At 46.6% G+C, this 20,326-nt stretch overlaps 1 protein-coding gene across 7 annotated transcripts in view; it reads left to right on the top strand.

Annotated features, from left to right (window-relative positions):
* LOC137437030 (nicotinamide/nicotinic acid mononucleotide adenylyltransferase 3) overlaps positions 1 to 20,326 on the top strand; it is a 40,916-nt gene that overhangs the window by 9,058 nt on the left and 11,532 nt on the right. For 6 of the 7 annotated variants that reach the window (XM_068131338.2, XM_068131340.2, XM_068131339.2 and 3 more), the window contains exons 3-4: positions 3,823 to 4,006; positions 13,673 to 13,848. In XM_068131338.2, the coding sequence (XP_067987439.2) occupies positions 3,823 to 4,006; positions 13,673 to 13,848 (360 nt within the window). Of the gene's footprint in view, positions 1 to 3,822; positions 4,011 to 13,672; positions 13,849 to 20,326 lie in introns of those variants that run through there. The other variant, XM_078786982.1, reaches the window with a different exon arrangement.

Raw genomic sequence — 20,326 nt, 5'->3', positions numbered from 1 at the left:
ACCTGCCTGCAGTGAGTGAGTGAAAGGCCCTCGGAGTTAGCTTCATCGTGGGAGACTCCATTGATTCTGAAAGCTTTGGTTTCTACAGCGTGAAGCCAAGCTAAGTGTAAGGCAGGAGCACCGGCCCAGAGGGGAGAGCAGTACTCCATCAATCTGCAGATGAAAGCCTTTTATGTGGTGAGGAACTCAGATGTGCCCAGAAAGGACTTCGCACGACGGAGGATGCCCAGTCGGCGACTGGCTTTGGAGGCCAGCTTGGAAATGTGGTTTTCCCAGGAAAGATCATGGCAGATAGTGAGACCCAGAAGTTTTCAACTGCCAGTAAATTATAGTTTTCAATAAACTAAGAACGCATTTTTGAAGAATTTACGAGAAATGCACCAACAAACCTCGCTCCAGTTCCTCAAGAGTGCTTCCCCCAGTCATCTGAATGATTTCCCCCATACCTTCACTCCGCTCACCGATCGCTGCCCCCTCCTCCATCTTTCTGCCACTCGTGTCCATTGTCCTCATCTCCCTGTCCCCTGTGATCTCCGATGAACCTGCTCCACTCTGTCGTACAGCTTTCATGAGCCGAGATTGTGACACACAAGATATAAATAGAAACTTGTCAGATAAGGGATTTAATGATGTGTGCATCGGTAAGCAACGTTGTATGACAAACTAAAGCCTCTGTGTATTTTGAATATGTGCTTTTCATGCAAGTTGTTTTATCTTCTCATTATTTTAGGGTTGAACTTTTTTTATTAAGCATTCAACTTGTACATAAACTGCACTTGGTTCTCCCGAATGAAAATAAAAGACTGTATACCTGTTATCGGTTGTATGGAAGCTGTATGGAAGCCCAATTCCTCAGATTTGGTGATTGATCTTTATGACCAAAAATACCCGTAATGTCAAAATCCAGATTGTCGGACGCACGCATCTTGTTTGTGAGGAAACATTGCTTTAGCATGGAATACTGCTTTTAACATGAAACGCCATCACGGGTTTGATATCTCCTTTCTGGCTCGTCCACCATTATCATACTAAAATACGCAATTTTGTGTTGGTCTGCCTGACCATGGTAAATTCGGTCATTACCTATCCAATCTCGACCAAACGTGACAAGAGGATTATGGGTCACTCGATTGAGGTTGTAGTGACTTCATTTGCCCCTCTCCCACCATGGAAGAAATCTGCATTAAGGTGTATATCCATGTTGAGATAGCTATCCATGGCGTTTTTCCAATGCCGCTTCTAATGTCAAAATTAATAATAACATCAATGATAATAGCATAATATTACAAAACAATATTAATACTAACAAGACCGGCATTTAGTAGAGTGCATGCCTCCACCAGGCTGAATGATTTACGTCTTGTATCTCACTGATAGGTGTTACGGATCCCGGATTTAGAGGAGTTACTATTCATGTCATTGCTTATTAATGTTTATTCTATTAAAGGTTGTTGTGGTTAAAGGGTTAGAGAGGCTCCGGATAACATGAGACCGGAAACGGGATAGTGAACCGGAAGAAGAAAAAGACACAAGGTCCGGGAGAAGCGGCCATCTTCTTCTCATCGCCCAGCTCCGACGCGACCGGTGTCGATATTGAGCAGCGTGGGGAACACTGCGTTGGAAAGCCCGTCTGGCGAGAGGAGTTACTGGTGCGGGGTAATTACTGGTTACACGTCAAGTTGCCGTGGGTTCGTGCACGGAACCAAGCGTCCGGCACAGTTCGCCTCCACGTCTACAAGGACGCGTACGGGTCGCACCTTGGGCCTCGCGCGCTTTGCTTTGCCTGCTTTGCTTTGCCCGCTTTGCTTTACAAGGAGGTGTGCGCTGCAACAGCTGTTCCCGGTACGTGACGTGCACGTTTGGAGCACGTCAGCCAGGGGTCCGTTCAACCGCCCGTGTGCGGAGAAGTCGACCTTCACCCTGGTCTGGAGGGGCCCAGAGACATTGTGAGGGACAGTGACTATTGAGGGGTCGTGAGTGGGGAAAGGGGGGAAATATATATGAGATGGCCATCTGAGTAATATTGTTGATTGATTGTTGAGTGTGGTTGATTGATTGGGAATATATAATCCATTAATCCGGATCCTTGGTGTGGGGGTTTCTTATTGACTTGAATTGTTGTGTCTTTCATATTGATTGCGTTACGAAAGCGTCTAAATCAGAGATCTTTCTGGCGGGGTCCTCCCACGGTACAGGGGGTCACCAAGACCAGGTAGTTACCGGGAGGACCACGTAATAATATCAATGATAATAGCATAATATTACAAAACAATATTAATACTAACAAGACCGGCATTTAGTAGAGTGCATACCTCCACCAGGCTGAATGATTTACGTCTTGTATCTCACTGATAGGCTGGATCTGAACCAAAATTTAATCACTTGTACTTGTAACCTAACCAACTCATCCATCTAGTTTTGTCATAATCCGTCCATAACTTTTTGAAACATCACGCTATATATCGTTTTTGGGCCCATCTCCTAATGTTGAAGAATCACTGAAAAAATAAAAATTCCTGTGTCTGGATTCGGATTCGGATCTTCACCAAAATCAAATCACCGCTTCCTTGTCACACACCCAACCTATCCACCAAGTTTCATCCGAATCCATCAATAACGTTTTAAGATATCTTGCTATAGTGCATATAATTTTGGCCCTATCTCTCAATAGTGAAGAATCACTTTTAAAATTCTGGATCCAGATCCAGATCTTCACCAAAATCGAATCAATTCGTCATTGTCACATACTCAATATGTCAACCAAATTTCATCCGAATCCATGCACAATGTTTTGAGATATCCTTCACACAAACAAACAGGGGTGAAAACATAACCTCCTTCAACCTTTGGTAGCGGAGGTAAATAATACCCGCCTTACCCAAGGGGGTTTCTCTCCGACAAATATCATGTTATCATGTATAAATAGCTTCTAGTGGCATTTCGTAACGCACCCCTACCAGAAGTAAAAAGTATTATAAGCCGTAAACATGTATGATTACCTTTTCAAACTGTCGCTACTGCCCTTGAACACTAAAGTGAAAGGGAGGAAACCCGATGTTCTTGAAACATTATATATGCTTTTCGCGTGACCCAAAGGCCATCAGACCCGTGTCTAGATCTATGGTAATCTATGTTCCCCAGAGAGGATAATAACATGACCCTTCCTTCCTCTCCGATAGGGAGAGGTTGTACTAGTATCGTTAATTAAATTATTGGAGGTGTCCAGCCATGTGCACTTTAAGATGAGTACCATTTGCACTTAATGATCTCTCTATGTCAATTTTACCCTCTTAACGGCCTCAAGTATCCCCACGTTCCTGTGGGGGTGGCCGGGAGAAGCTTGGTCCAAGTCTTTCATGAAGCGGCTGGCCAGGCATGGCATTCGACTGGTAAGGTTCGGGCATGAATTGGGAATTTGGCCTTGGTGCTGGCAACAGCTCACTTACTCTTTGCGAAGCACACCGTGGGATCTTTAACGTCCAGCAACGAATGCCGGCAAAGGGAAGCCCAATTTAAGGTCCACCTGAAGGGATCTCGATGTAAATGTAACCTTAAGAGGAGTTTTGTATGGTGCTGTACTCGAGGAAGTGATTATGTCTGGTAATGTTCTTTGTCTCTGGTGCTCTGCCGAGCAGCAGGTTCAGAGCTGCCAAAGCAGTCTTAGTGCCACAACTGTACTGGGTGGGTTTGCCTTTGCTGCTCTGGTATGTTCGGTTTATTTCAATAATATGTGCAAGGTTTTCTTGTCTATGTTCATACTTTGGACTTCGAGCAAAATGACGCAGTGTACTTTCCAAACCTTTGCATGTGTTCCCTTCTTAGGGCGATACCAAGTGGTTAAAGGCATTTTATCACCTGTGAGTGATCGCTACAAGAAGAAAGGATTGATTCCGGTGTCGCACCGTGTGGCCATGGCAAGATTGGCAACAAAGGGTTCTGACTGGATACATGTGGATGCCTGGGAGAGTGAACAAGATGCCTGGTTAGAGACCATCAAAGTGATGAGGTAATTTAATCGTGACTTCGCTCTCAACTAAAATACGAATATGTGTTGATAGGAAATATTTAAGCAATTATCCTTTTTGCCAGTGGTAAATGTTGAACGGGCATCTCTGTCAATTAAGTGGCCTTATGGAGGTATAAACCGTACAGGGTAGGTATTACTGCAGCAAATTGGGCAGGACAACATTATTACCCTGGGGAGAGCACCGTGACTAATGATAATGAAGGATGACAGTGACTGGTTGCGAAGAGTGATGGAAATGAATGTAGAAGGAAGTAGAGGACGGGGAAGACCGAGAAAGACTTGGCCAAAGATGGTGGAAGAAGAAATGCGGGCAAGGGGGTTAACAAGGAGAGATGCACAAAATAGGGCAAGATGGAGAAAATTGTCATGGGGACCGCAAGGCTAACCCCCGCTCGGAAAATGGCCTTAAAATGCATGTTGTTGTTGTTGTTGTTGGAGAGCACCGTCCGCCCTTGCACACTTGATTCAGGCTACCTGGCCATCAGCACGGAGAATATGTCACCCCTCCCGAGTGGTATCGCCACACCTCATAGCGACTTTGATATGAAAAATAAATTATTTGCCATTTTTATCTGGCAAGCACTTGCCACCAGCTGGATCATGATGCCACACACCCGGGCTTCAATTTATTGACTTATTGTTCAGATTTCATGACTGACTTCCGGTTCCTCGGGCGAGTGAGGCGTGCTTCGAGCTCTCCACGGCATCGAAGTTTGAGTGTTTTCCCATTCTTGTCTTTGTCAAATTTCCACTGGTTATTTTGCTGTGTACGTGTTATTGTGTGTTTCTAGTTGGTGTTGGTTTGTGGTTCGTGCAAACTTGTGTGTAGTTAATCGTTTTCTGGGTCGTACCTCGTGCGCGGCCTGGTAATTTGGGGCTTCCCTCCCCCCTTTGGTGTTTTGTCGGTTTGGGTTATTTCCTTCGCTGTATTGCTTGTTTCTTTTATTTTGTTTTCTCCCCCTCACCTCCCGAGACAAATAATTCTATATTGATTCTTTCTCTCCTCCCGGACACGTGCTTGTTCGCTCTCCTCCTCGTCTCGGCTTGTGCCCCGCCCCCTGTATCTCGTTTTCTGACGCCTCTGCTCCTTCTTTCTCAAATCCACGTTCTCGCTTGGAGACTTTTCCCGGATTGGTTTTACATGGTTTTCATGGTTCTGTTTGGATATTGTTGGAATATGTTTAAACCGCAGCCGTGATGCTGACGCCACCCCCCCCCCCCCCCCCCCCCCAGAATTTCCATGTTTTAAACGTTTCCCAGTGTGTACCCTGGTCAGAATAGGTACACCGTATCTCTGCGTGTCGTAAGAGACGACTAAGAGGGTTGGCGTCAGGAAGGCCATCCGGCCATAACAACATTGCCTCAAAAAGAGAACCATGACAATCACAAGTACATATGGGCAGGGTGCAGCCCGAAGTGGAGATCGGTTTCTGAGGTTTGGGACATGGAATGTAGGGACAATGACAGGGAGATCAGGAGAAGTGGTGGAAGTATTGGTCAGAAGAAGAGTGGACATATGTTGTGTGCAAGAGACGAGATGGAAGGGAAGTGGTGTGAGAATGGTGAAGGGTAGGCAGGGACAGAAATACAAGTTTGTGTGGCAAGGGTGCCCGGAGGGCGTGAATGGTGTTGGTGTCCTGTTTTCTGAGGAGTTTGTAGACAGTGTGGTGAGTGTGACTAGAGTGAGTGATAGGTTGATGATGGTGAAAATGATGATTGGAAAGCTCTTGGTGAACGTCATCTCGGGATATGCTCCGCAGGTTGGTCGAAGCGATGAAGAGAAGGACAGGTTCTGGTGTGCGATAGAGAAGCTGATGGAAAACGTGAAAGATGAGGAAGTTGTTGTGGTGGGAGGAGACCTGAATGGACATGTGGGAAGGAGTATGGATGGTTTTGAGGGAGTTCATGGGGGTTACGGATATGGTGTGAGAAATGGAGAAGGTGAAAGGATTTTGGAGTTTGCTGATGGAGCTGATTTGTTGATTTGTAATACTCAGTTCCAGAAAGAGGACAATAAGCTTGTTACATACACGTCAGGTGGGTCGACGACAACCGGTGACTACCTGATGGTGCGTAGGCGAGATAGGGGGCACCTCCGGGACACAAAGGTGATCCCGGGGGAGGAGGCTGTTTCACAGCACCACTTGGTTGTCTGCGACATAAGGGTGAAAGGTGCGAGGAGAGCTCGGCGGGTGAAGTACCAACCGAGAATGAAGGTGTGGAGGTTCAAAGAGGTGATAGTAAGGGAGGCATTAAAAGAGAGGCTGAGTCGGGTAGAGGATGATGTGGTTGAGCTTGAAAGTGGTTGGATGTCAATGAAAGCTAGTCTGTTGGGAGCCGTTGGTGAGGTATGTGGATGGACAAAAGGACCACCGAGGCACTCGGAAACATGGTGGTGGGATGTTGAAGTTGGAAAGAGGATTGACGAGAAGAGGAAGAAGTTCAAAGAGTGGCAGAAGGCGAAGGGTACGGGAGCAGAAACAGCAGAGCATGAAAGTTATAAGGCAGCCAGGAAGGCTGCAAAGAAAGAGGTAGCAAAGGCGCAGGAGGCATGTAGGAAAATGTTTGGAGAACGCTTGGATTCGGAAGAGGGTCAGAAAGCAGTATTCAGGATTGCAAAGCACATAGCGAAAGAGAGGTGTGATGTGATGGGGGTGAGTTGCTTGAAGGATGAAGTGGGACAAATCGTTGTCGACCCAGATGGAATTAAAGGAAGATGGAAAAGATATATGGAAATGCTGTTGAATACAGAGAATGAATGGGATGGCAACATAGAGAGTAACCCAGTTTTAGGACCGGCAGAGAAGATAACTGAGAAGGAAGTTGAGGAAGCGATAAAAGCAATGAAGAGTGGAAAAGCGGGAGGGCCGACGGGAGTTGTGGGAGATATGTTGAAGGCAGCAGGAAGTTGGGGTGTGAAGAGAATGACAGAGATCTGTAATCTGGTGGTGAAAGAAGGCCGCATTCCAGTGGATTGGGAACTGAGTACCCTTGTCCCTCTATACAAGGGGAAAGGTGACCCTCTGGAGTGTGGCTCGTACCGAGCGATAAAGTTATTGGAGCATGGAATGAAGGTAGTGGAAAGGGTGTTGGAGAGGAGGATAAGGAAGAAAGTGAAGATCGACGAAATGCAGTTTGGATTTATGCCAGGAAGAGGAACGACAGATGCGCTTTTCATTGTGAGGCAGTTGCAGGAGAAGTACATGGATAAGAGGAAGAAGTTGTTTTTTGGGTTTGTTGATCTGGAGAAAGCATTCGATAGGGTTCCACGCAAAGTATTGACATGGGCATTGAGGAAGTTAGGAGTGGAGGAATGGTTGATCAGAGTAGTGATGGCAATGTACAAAAGAGCGCGCACAGCTGTAAGGACGAAGGACGGGAACAGTGGTGAGTTTGAGGTGAAGGTGGGAGTGCATCAGGGGTCGGTACTAAGTCCACTACTATTTGTAGCTGTGATGGAGGTGCTGGCTCAGAATGTAAAGGAGGGTTTACCGTGGGAGTTGTTGTATGCAGATGATCTGGTGTTGATTGCGGAAAGTATGGATGGACCGAAGGAAAAGATGAACAAGTGGAAGGAATGTGTGGAGACAAAAGGTCTGAAGGTGAATATCGGAAAGACAAAGGTGATGGCAAGTGGTAAAGCATGTGGTGAGGTGGAAAGAACTGGGAAGTGGCCCTGTGCTGTGTGCAGGAAGGGTGTCGGAGTGAACTCAATTCAATGTACAATGTGTGCTAAGTGGGTTCATCAAAAATGTAGTGGTCTGAGAGAGTCATTTACCAGTGTGGCAGCTACATTCAAATGTAAGGTGTGCACAGAGGGAGCTGCAGATGGAGGAAATGTTGAGTTGGATCTTGGAGACAGCGTGAAGCTGGAAGGTGTGAAAACATTTTGCTACCTCGGAGACATGCTGAATGGAGAAGGTGGATCAGACTCGGCAACGGTTGCTCGAGTGAGATGTGCATGGAAGAAGTTTCGGGAACTGAGTGGCGTGCTGATGAGGAGAGTGTCGCTGAAGCTGAAGGGAAAGGTGTATGCTGCATGTGTGAGAAGTGTTATGATTTATGGGAGCGAGACATGGGTAATGAACGTGGAGCAGCAACGAAGGCTGGAAAGGGTGGAAATGCGAATGGTTCGATGGATGTGCGGAGTATCGTTGAGAGAGAGGAAGACAAATGATGAATTGCGAAAGATGATGGGAATATTGCCTGTGATTGATGCTGTGAAGAGGAACAGGTTGAGATGGTTTGGTCATGTATTGAGGAAGGATGAAAGTGACTGGTTGAGAAGAGTGATGGAAGTTAATGTAGAAGGAAGTAGAGGACGGGGAAGACCGAGAAAGACTTGGCTAAAGATGGTGGAAGAAGAAATGCGGGCAAGGGGGTTAACAAGGAGAGATGCAGAAAATAGGGCAAAATGGAGAAGATTGTCATGGGGACCGACCGCAAGGCTAACCCCCGCTCTAGCAGGGAAAATGGCCTTAAAATGCATGTTGTTGTTGTTGTTGTTGTTGTTGTTGTTGTTGTTCAGATTTCATGCGGAAATAGATGGTGTAGCATGTGGTTTCTGGTGCAACTAAAACAGCACCCAGTAAAACGCATACCGCGCCAGTCTGAACAGTTTACGTTTTCTATCCCACTGATGGGCCGGATCTGCATCCGGACCATTGGTCCGAGTCACACACCAACTGGTCCTTGTCACAACTCATCCACCGAGTTTTGTCATAATCCGTCCACAACCTTTGAGGTATCGTGCTAGACAGTCACGTGAAAAAGTAAGGACACCCCATGTAAAATTTTGACTTTTTCAACGTATTTCAACATACAGCTATTTGATCTTCATTTCAACAATATTGATAGATAAAGGTGATATAATATAACAAATATCATGAAACATTTACATTTTGTTGTCCATTGTATAATTTAAATAAATATAAATGCAAATTTCGCATGTGGAAAAAGTAAGTACACCCCTACATTTATCACTACTTCAAATACCTAAAATTAGAATCAGGTGCACCAGCTCATTTGCAAATGATTAGAACATCGTTGGAGAGGATCTTGGAGGAACCTCTCATTTAAACCTCAGATATTTAGTTTCGCTTGCTCTTTGTTGTTGAAGTGTGCGGCGTCACCATGCCTAGATCAAAAGAGCTCTCTGAGGCCTTCAGAAAGAAAGTTATAGATGCCTACGAGTCTGGGAAGGGATTTTTAAAAATCTCCAAACAATTTGAAATCAATCATTCGACTGTCCGGGAGATCATCTACAAGTGGAGAAGATTCTAAACAACTGCCAACTTGTTCAGGACAGGCCGCCCCAGCAAGTTCAGCCCGAGAGCAGGCCGCAAGATGCTGAAAGAAGTCTCTAAGAACCCCAGAATGTCATCACGGGACCTACAGGTAGCTCTTGCCACTGTTGATGTTTAAGTGCATGAGTCTACCATTAGAAAGAGGCTGCACAAATTTGATCTACAACGACACACGCTTTTTATTGTGAGGCAGTTGCAGGAGAAGTACATGGAGAAGAGGAAGAAGTTGTTTCTTGGGTTTTTTGATCTGAAGAAAGCATTCGATAGGGTTCCACGCAAAGTATTGACATGGGCATTGAGGAAGATAGGAGTGGAGGAATGGTTGATCAGAGTAGTGATGGCAATGTACAAAAGAGCGCGCACAGCTGTAAGGACGAAGGACGGGAACAGTGGTGAGTTTGAGGTGAAGGTGGGAGTGCATCAGGGGTCGGTACTAAGTCAACTACTATTTGTAGCTGTGATGGAGGTGCTGGCTCAGAACGTAAAGGAGGGTTTATCGTGGGAGTTGTTGTATGCAGATGATCTGGTGTTGATTGCAGAAAGTATGGATGGACTGAAAGAAAAGATGAACAAGTGGAAGGAATGTATGGAGACAAAAGGTCTGAAGGTGAATATAGGAAAGACGAAGGTGATGGCAAGTGGTAAAGCATGTGGTGAGGTGGAAAGAACTGGGAAGTGGCCCTGTGCTGTGTGCAGGAAAGGTTTCGGAGTGAACTCCATTCAATGTACAATGTGCGCTGAGTGGGTTCATCAAAAATGTAGTATGAGTGTGGCAGCTACATTCAAATGTAAGGTGTGCACAGAGGGAGCTGCAGATGGAGGAAATGTTGAATTGGATCTTGGAGACGGCATGAAGCTGGAAGGTGTGAAAACATTTTGCTTCCTCGGATACATGCTGAATGGAGAAGGTGGATCAGACCCGGCAATGGTTGCTGGAGTGAGATGTGCATGGAAGAAGTTTCGGGAACTGAGTGGCGTGCTGATGAGGAGGGGAGTGTCGTTGAAGCTGAACGGAAAGGTGTATGCTGCATGTGTGAGAAGTGTTATGATTTATGGGAGTGAGACATGGGTAATGAACGTAGAGCAGCAACGAAGGTTGGAAAGTGTGGAAATGCGAATGGTTCGATGGATGTGCGGAGTATCGTTGAGAGAGAGAGGAAGACAAATGATGAATTGCGAAAGATGATGGGAATAGAGCCTGTGATTGATGCTGTGAAGAGGAACAGGTTGAGATGGTTTGGTCTTGTGTTGAGGAAGGTCATGTATTGTGATTTTTCTGGTCTACTCTGGGATACAAAACGTAAACTGTTCACCTGGTGGAGGTACGCTCTCTACTGAGTGATGTTCTAGTTTCTTTGTATTTTGTTTATAAGTATCCTGTGTATATGTATGGGCAGATTATACTTTACGAGTGTATAGCTCGGCATCCGCTACATGTTATTTTATGCTTCTACACTGTTCTGCATCCATTTACTACACCACATAGCCCATAAGACATGCTTTTCAGCTGTTTATTCCCTGCACTCGGCACACAACGCTTTGCCCTGCTCCCCCAATCTTTCAACAAATCTATTCAAACCAGCTTGAACCAACTTTGTGCCAAGCAGTCCACACCAGATGACACATCCATCGTCATTCATTAAGGGTGAGTGCACCAAAACCAATTTCTGGCAGCGCTCCACGCCCTGATCTGCAGAGAGCCAATCCCGAGTTGCCGCTGAGATTGGGATGGGGAATGCACCAGTCACAGTCGGAGAAGAGAGTCCTTCTGAGCCAGGATTTGACCAAAGAGAGTGGGCAAGGGATAAAAGGGGGGGGGGGGGGGGGAGCACACGAGTCTTGGGTATGTCAGGAGAGAGAAGTTTGCTTGGGTCTAGAGCAGCCTGGGGTCTTGTCCGTCCAGCTTCCTCTGCTCTTTCACTTCAGATCCCTTATGACTTTCATTTTCCCTTTTGTCCTTTTACTTTCACATTCTTTCTCACCCACCTTTCATTTTCATTCCTTCTCAAACTTTTACTTTCTGCTCTTGCACACCTTCACCTTGCATCCGGTTCACTGCACTCCTGTTATCTGGCTTCGTTATCGGACCCCTTCACCTTGTCAATGCTGAGCAGTCCCACCAAAACCCCATGCCAAGAGACAGATACACAGAGAGACACACAGAGACACACAGAGACACACAGAGACACACAGAGAGACACACACAGACAGAGACAGAGAGACACATAGAGACAGAGACAGAGAGACACACAGAGACAGTGACCTGAGTGACCTGAGTGGAGGTAGTTGGGGGAAGGGGAGTTCTGGACCAGTGGAGCATTTGTGCCAGAACTATTGGGTGGCTCTACCTAAACTGAGCTAGTGCAAGGTGCGCAGGGGCTCGACGCCTCTCGATCTTCTTCCTCTTCTTCTTCCTGTGCATGATTGGCACCAATGTTAGTGTTAAAGTGATAAAGTTGATAGTATAAAGCATCCGATGGTGCAATTGTTCACTTAGGGGATAAGTGGGAATGTATACGTGCTCTGTAAATGCTGCCTTGTGAATCTCCTCTGTAAATATGTGCATTGATTAGTAAAACCCTGTTTAGCAAGAACTTGCGTCCTGACTTCTCCTGTCCATTTTGATGGTGGTGTAAGGCAACTGAGGGGTTGATTGCCCACCATTAGATTGGCTTGTAGGTTTTGAGAAGTGGCACGTAATGTTTATTCGCTCGACCAATTAACACCCATTACACACACAGCTGCCGGCATGATACTCCGGCCGTGACGATCATTTCACCGGCAACGCGATGCTGGGCGTGTGGCGCCGGCCAGATATGAGATGAACAGCACAGACCGCATTTGTGGTCTTTGAAGACGCAAGATGCATCAACCTCTGGAGTTGTATCCACAGGTGGCATCCTTCACAATATAATGGATTATGTGATGTGCATTATGAATATATGATAATACATTGAGGATTAAACCATCGAGTAAAGAGGGTAAACAAATATAGGAAAACTAAATGCTATATATCGAAGTTTGAAAGTGAGATTACACTGCCAAGTTGATTGAATGCATGAATGCAATGATGAGGTTGGACCCACTGATTGAAGTAATTCTGTGCTGAAAGGGTCAAAACCTTGATGAAGAACGGAGCCTAGCTGATGATCCGGGAAATCAAAACTGTTCACTCCCTCATATATTATTACGTTTGTAGGGAGGTGTAGAGATTACCTTAGTACAGCTACTCGTAGAATTGTATGGAGTGGTTTGGTCCATGTACGCGAGTCATTACCAATCTCGATGTAATAAGCACGGAAATGTAGCTTAAGGATTGTCTGTTTAAAAGTGCACCTTACTGAGGGCAGTGCATTGTATTAAATAGCTAGGGTTTTAAGTTAAGGAAACGTGCATTTAGCTTCTTTTAATCCGCCGGGTGAGGCTGAAAAGAATGACAGCTCTGTTGAGTTGGGAAAGCGAGGCAGATCATGGTGCTTCTGCCAAACAAAGGAGAGAGGGGAGGGCAGAGTTATGAACGCTTCAGAGGGCGGAGTGTGGTCCGGAGAGAAAAGGGAGGAGCAAAAGTGTCTCTTAGGCTCGGAGCACTCCGTGGAGAACTTTCGGAGAGTGTGAGAAAAAGAATGCTCTCAAGGGAGCTTTTGGAGAGTGTGAGGAAATGTATGGTCTGGGGGAGAGCTTTTGCAGTGTGTGAGGAAAAGCAAGCTCTAATGAGAGCTTTTCGAGAGTGTGGGGAAAACAAAACAGCACTGGGAGGCATTTTACCTCACCTGAGGAGAGGTGCTCGTCTGTCTGCCTGCTCGTGTCCTGTCTTCTCTGTGATCCTGCTTGTGTGCTCATGCTCCTGCCTTCATCCTGCTCCCTGTTTATTATGCCTGCTGCTTCAAGTTCCATATTTGTCACCTGTTTAGGCTCTCCTGCCCCTGTTGCCTCATCGACTGCTCGTCCCGCTTACCATGGTCCGACATAGACGTTTCCACCGCAAAGTAAAGCCGGTGCAATGTACATTATTGTACATAGACGTTTCCACTCTCACATTCCCGCACACGCGCAAGGCTGCCAGTAATTGACAGTCCAGGGAGTAAAAACCGTTTGGTCCATCCATTCAGTGGTCTGTGTTAACGGACCCCTTGTATGCAACAATGTTACTGAAGTTCTTCCTTTACACATATAACTATGAACAAAAGTTTACGATGAAAATACTTACAACACCCTCTAATGCCTTAATAATTGCCATTAGTGTTCAATAAATGATTAGAATTATTGTGAGCAATAGATTTGTGAAACAAAATGGTGTGTGGCGTGTTATTAAAAACATTGTACATGATTTGTGTTTCAGGCATCATTCCCAGATGTGCACCATGAACAGAGCTCATGAGGAAGAACTTGAGGAGGAATCTTCGTGTTGTGGGAAGCGAAAGGCACCTTCACACAAGGGCAGCTTGAAACGACTACGTTGTGATGAGCGAGACAATGACTGCCCCAACTTCAGAGATTCTAATGATCTGAGTAAAGGTAATTGTGCCAAGTACTTAATCCGACTCGATATTGTAATGATTGGAGCCTACCTCTGAGTAAGGGAGGTCGGCAGTTCCACCCTGACCTCGGTGGAATCATACCAAAGACTTTAAAAAAGGGGGGACATGCTGCTTCCTCGCTTTACTTTACGCTCAGCATTTTAAAAGGGTGGAGCATGGACAAACAGTTTTTGTTTTTTTTGTTTTTTTTATTGTTTTTTTGTTTTTTTTACTAGTGCACCCGCTCACTATGGGAGCGGCAGGGGGACCCAAGTTATTATCATTATTATTATTGCCAATTATTATTACTATTATTTATGTTAGATTAGGTCATTGAATGTATCAGAACATGCTTGACAATATAACATGTTATATCAGGTACACCCGCACACCACGGGAGCGGCAGGAAGGGTCATTCCTCTTTGGGGTATATAGATTACAGTTTATCTATGGTCGGGTCTCAAGAACATCGGGTGTGTTCATTTACCAAGTTTCTTGTAGAGAGATCGCCAAGTTGTTTAAGCATTCGAGCAAACACTCCATTGAAAACCGTTAAGGAACGGCTGGCTTGGCAAGCGCTAGCTAGCAGCTTGACAAATGAGCACAACCCAGGTTTCCTCCTTCAGTTTCGTGTTAGAACAGCAGGAGCGAGTTTCAAAAGGCTGCCACGAAAAACGCCACGGTAACGCCAGGAAGGGTCATGTTGTTAACCCAACCCTTGTGGGGTATACAGAGCACAGTAGATCTTCACTCAGTTCTGCAAGTAAAATTTACCTCACGGATGTCGGGATTCCTCCAAATTTCTTTATTTAGTGTTATAAACAGCATTAGCGACTGTTTAAAAAGCTAATCTTATGTGTTTGTGGTTTATAATATTTTTACTTCTGGTAGAGGCCGTTGGGCCGTTGCTCCCACGTAAACGCCATAATAAGCTATTTATTAATGTTGACTCGATGTTTGTTCAAGGAGGAAAAACACCTTGGGAAGGTGGGATATTAATGGTATTGATATTGTTTTGTAATAGTATTAATATTATGCTGTTATTGTTAGTTTTGTTATTCGAAGCGGATTTGGAAAAACGCAACGATAAAGCTAACTTAACATCGATGTATGCCTCAACATGCAACCCCATTGACCCCATTGACGGCAATGGCGGGGAAAACCTGCTCGGGGGAGTAAACCCCCTTGGGGAAGGGGGCAAATGAATGCGCTACAACCTTCATTGTGTAACCCTTAGTCATCCTGTCAAGTTTGGTTGAGATTGGATAAGTAATGACAGAATGTATTGGGGTCAAAAATTCATCAGACAGGCAGACACCAAATGGTGTATTTTAGTATGATAGAGTCGAGGCTCGTGGAAGATCTGGAACACAGGAGGGATCGGGATGCAACATAACAAAAAGAACAGCAGAAAGAGGAGAGGGAATTGCCAACAGCAGAGCCGAGGAAAAAAAATAAATAGATGGAGACGGACAACGAGGAATGGGGTAACGATGCGGGGTAGGGGAAAACGGAAGTGGTGGACAAGATGGATACAGAAGCAAGAGTTGAGGAAGGGAGGTGGTTTAACGGGTGTAGAAAAGATCATGGTTTTGGATGGGGGATGATCTGAGATGGTGAGCAGCTGTCTTGAATACTTCAGGGGGAAATGAGGTTGAAGAGTGTGGAAGTTGGTTCCACATGTGGGGAAAAAAGAGGAATATATTGGTGCCCCATGGAGCTAGCTTCGGTGCCCCATGGAGGTAACCATCGCTGGTCCCCCATGTGCACGTCACTGCCATCCCCCATGTCACTGTCACTGCCATCCCCCATGTCACTGTCACTGCCATGTCACCTAATGCTCATGGGCCCAGAGTGAGGAATGGTAAAACCACCATTCCTCCATGCAGGGTACCATTCCCCAACACTATTGCCATTCGTCCACTGCACTCGAGCCTCTTTGTGTGGGAATACGTTGTCATGGCTCGACCTCGAAAGGCCAAATGATCCATACGGGTGGTTAGTCTACTGTTGGTTGGGTCCGTCCGGCATTTTCGATCCAGGGGAGGAGGCATGGATGGGCCGAGGTTCAGGGGCCCATCTCTGCGCGGTGCCTTGCGGTCCCACGCACGATGGCCCAACCGCCCACGGTCGGAGTCCATGTTTAGGCGTTTTGTCAGTTAAGGTGTATAATTGTGAATCTACCAGGAGATTCGTGTGTTAGTTAGTGTAGGGGTTAATCAGTAGACCCCTTGTATGTCTCACCTAGTAGTCAAACCTTTGTCCATTATGGCACTGCAGACCACATAAACATTAGTTATGACCTTTAGTACAACACTAAATGATGCCTTTCCCCCTGACATGACTTAGGAAGAAATCAGGCTGGAACACCGCCACAATTGGCCGCCACCATTTACACCTCCGAGAGGCCTACCCACCTCGCATAGCACGTGCTGTGACCACGGAGTCAGGGACGGGAGTGGCAGTGGTGCAGTGGGCGTGCCCCTGGGCGAGCAGGGGGAGGCTCTGATTGGCTGAGGAGTGCGCCAATGTGACGTCATCGGCCAGAGATATTACCGAGGGCCGGACGCCATTTTTCGGCAGTAGAGAGTTGAGCACGTTGAGTGAGGTCTGAGTCAAGAGTTCGTGTGCACCCGAACCCGAATCGAGTGGAGATCCTGAGTTCAGCACGAGGAGAGAGAGAGCCCGAGTTGTGTTGGCAGTTCGCAGTGCGCAGTTCGCAGAGTTGGCAGTTGAGCCATAGGGAGTTGTTTTGAGCAGCCCGGTTGAGTCGTTCAGAGATCCCGACCCGAGTTGGGCTGAGGTGTAGCCCGAGTGGAGCTCGCTGTCCTGCTGTCGACCTCGTGGTGATCGGTGCGTGGTGCTCGGTGCTGAGAGGCCTTGTGGGACTTGGAGCGAGGGACCTCGTGGTGTGCGATCGGGCCGGAAGGAGCGGTGTTGGACGGCAGCCACCAAGACGACAAAGACCAGATAAGACCGAGCTCCGCGTACATTTTGAACAGATGACGTGTTTCTTTTTGTTAATTCATATTCCCACGTTTTGTATTTGAGGTCTGGTGTGCGGGATCCCGATTAGGATATTTGTTATCGGCGCGCATTTTCCTGTCCTGCCTTTTTCATTTGAATACAACAACATGCATTTTAAGGCCATTTTCCCTGCTAGAGCGGGGGATAGCCTTGTGGTCCCCATGACAATCTTCTCCATATTGCCCTATTTTCTGCATCTCTCCGTGTTAACCCCCTTGCCCGCATTTCTTCTTCCACCATCTTTAGCCAAGTGTACGCGGAGTACGCGGAGCTTCAGAATTATTGGAATCTCCCGCGATGAAGCTATCTCTGAGGGCCTTTCACTCACTCACCGCAGGCAGGTAGGTGGTCTTTCTGTCTTCTACCGACTCCTCTCCGGCCTTGCACCCCCAGCTCTCTCTGTGCTCTGTCCCCCAAATATTCCTACAGGTCGCACAAGATCTGCCAGCAACCCTCTGATGGTTAAACTGCCGAAATCTCGGCTCTCCGCTCACCTTCACTCTTTCATTCCTCTTTTCTCCCGCCTCTGGAACAAACTCCCTCACTCCCTTCAATCCCACTCCTCCCTCCAGGTCTTTAAAACAGCTGTTCACCACCATCTCTTATCTTCCCCCATCCAAAACCTTGATCTTTTCTACCCCCGCTAATTCACCCCAGATCCACCTTGTTTGAAATTCCAACTTCTTTCCTGGAAGTCCTGGCAGTGTCCATATGTTTTATACCTCTCCCACTGCCCCCTTCCCACGCCCCCCCCCCCAAAGCCCTCGCCCTCTCTCAGATCTCTCGATGTCTCCATGTCTCTCGGTCCCTGCTCTCAAATGTTGTGTTTGTGTCCTTCCCCCTCTCTCCCCATCTTGTCTACCGCTCCCTATGTTATATGTTTTATGTGTCGGTTTGTCTTTCTGTGTGATTAATGTTCGCTCTTTCACGAGCCTCGATATTGTATACAAAAAAAAAAAAAAAAAAAAAGTCTTTCTCGGTCTTCCCCGTCCTCTACTTCCTTCTACATTCATTTCCATCACTCTTCTCAACCAGTCACTTTCATCCTTCCTCAACACATGACCAAACCATCTCAACCTGTTCCTCTTCATGGCATCAATCACAGGCTCTATTCCCATCATCTTTCGCAATTCATCATTTGTCTTCCTCTCTCTCAACGATACTCCGCACATCCACCGAACCATTTGCATTTCCACCCTTTCCAGCCTTCGTTGCTGCTCTACATTCATGACCCATGTCTCGCTCCCATAAACCATAACACTTCTCACACATGCAGCATACACCTTTCCCTTCAGCTTCAACGACACTCCCCTCCTCATCAGCACGCCACTCAGTTCCCGAAACTTCTTCCATGCACATCTCACTCTAGCAACAGTTGCCATGTCTGATCCACCTTCTCCATTCAGCATGTCTCCGAGGTAGCAAAATGTTTTCACACCTTCCAGCTTCACGCCGTCTCCAAGATCCAACAACATTTCCTCCATCTGCAGCTCCCTCTGTGCACACCTTTCATTTGAATGTAGCTGCCACACTGGTTAATGACCCTCTCAGACCACTACATTTTTGATGAACCCAATCAGCGCACAGCGCACATTGTACATTGAATGGAGTTCACTCCGACACCCTTCCTGCACACAGCACAGGGCCACTTCCCAGTTCTTTCCACCTCACCCCATGCTTCATCACCATGTAATTCAAAACACCTCACCACCAAGTAATTCAAAACACCTCACCAACTAATTAAAAACACCTCACCACCACATAATTAAAAACACCTCACCACCACATAATTAAAAACACCTCACCACCACATAATTAAAAACACCTCACCACCACATAATTATAAATACCTCACCAACACGTGATTCAAAACCACCACCACGTTATTAAAAACACTTCACAACCACAGAAACAAAAGTTTGAGGGAGTAGTTAAGTGACAACACAGACACTGCCCAGATTTGTAGATATTGTTATGTCTGGTGGGGTAGTGATATGTAGAGCAGATAGATCTGAATAGGTAGCATGCTTCGTCTGTCGCGGGAAGGAATCTACCCTGTAATTTCATGTGTATGCGTTTTGTCGGTAAGGAGTATACTTGTGAACCTACCAGGAGGTTCGTGTGTTAAGTAGAGTTGGGGATTAAAGAGTAGAGCCCCTGTGTGTCTCACCTGGTTAGCCAAACCTTTGTCCCTTTTGGCACTGCAGACCAACATAGACATTCCGACGGTCCTTAGCGCAACACTAAGTAATTCCTTTCCCTGACGAGACTCTGGAAGAGAATCGGCAAAAGGAAACCAGGCAGGGGCACTGCCGATAATGGCCGCTGCCACCTACACCTCCAGCAGGCCTATCCACCTCGAATAGCACGCGCTATGACCACGGAGTAGGGAGCGAGGTTGGGAGGCGCGTTGGGCGTGGGCCTGAGCGAAGCTGGGAGGTTCAGTGGAAGGGACTGATTGGTTGGCAGCGCGCCAAGGCTGACGTCACCGGCCAGCAGATATTAGCGAGCGCCGAACGCCATTTTGGCAGTGAGTCTTGAGACGCAGTTGGTTTGAGAAGCGAGTTGGAAGGACAGAGAGAGACTTGGCAGTGAGTGAGAGAGTTGCCCGAGTTGAGGAGTGGAGAAGAGTTTTCCCAGCCAAAGCAGTTGGCAAGCGGTTCAGACAGAGATCCCGGCCCTGTCAGTTGCGAGCAGTTGACCAGTTCGGTTCGCAGTTCACAGTTTGAGTTGGCAGTCCCGGTGCGATCCGAGTTGGCTTGTCGACCGTGGCGAGGGTCGACCTCGTGGTGCTTGGTGCTTGGTGCTTGGTGCTCGGTGCTTTGGAGCTTGGAGCGAGGCGCGAGGCGTGCCGCTGGACGAAAGGAGCCGTGTGTGGGCAACGGAGATTGAAGACTACGGACAGATAAGACCGAGTTGCGATTTCATAATTGCATGATGAGACATTTCTTTTGGTATTCCTTTCCCTCATCTGTGTTTGAGATCTGTCATGTGGGGACGTCCCGATTAGGATATTCATTACAGGTGCGTGCTTTTCCTGTCCTTGCCTTTTTCCTTTAATGAACCCTTATATTATTTTCTGTACATATACGTGAACGCAGTTTCCATGTGGTTGATTTTAACAGGTAAGGTTGCAGGGGTCTTGCCGCTCCCCTCCATCCCGCGCACTTTGGTGTAGCTGTTGGTTTTTGGAATCCGCCATTGAGTTAGTTTTCACCTCGGGGGCTTCGGCCTTCACGATCGGCATCCGTGACCGCCTGATATTAATCAAAGACGGTCGCACGACAATATATAGATAAATGACCATACCCGAGTTGCCGTTTTGTCATGGTTTACACCTATCATAATTCAAACAATTATTTTGCACAAATGTATTTGTAAAAGAAGTGATATTACCTTTTATAAACAATTTAAACTGAAAAAAATAAATTCCCAAAAAAATAAAATAA

Source organism: Myxine glutinosa, chromosome 11 (genome assembly GCF_964187855.1).
Source record: "Myxine glutinosa chromosome 11, kmMyxGlut1.1, whole genome shotgun sequence".
NCBI lineage: Eukaryota > Metazoa > Chordata > Myxini > Myxiniformes > Myxinidae > Myxine > Myxine glutinosa.
Note: the sequence above shows the minus strand (reverse complement) of the source record. Positions and strands in the feature narration are given on the sequence as shown.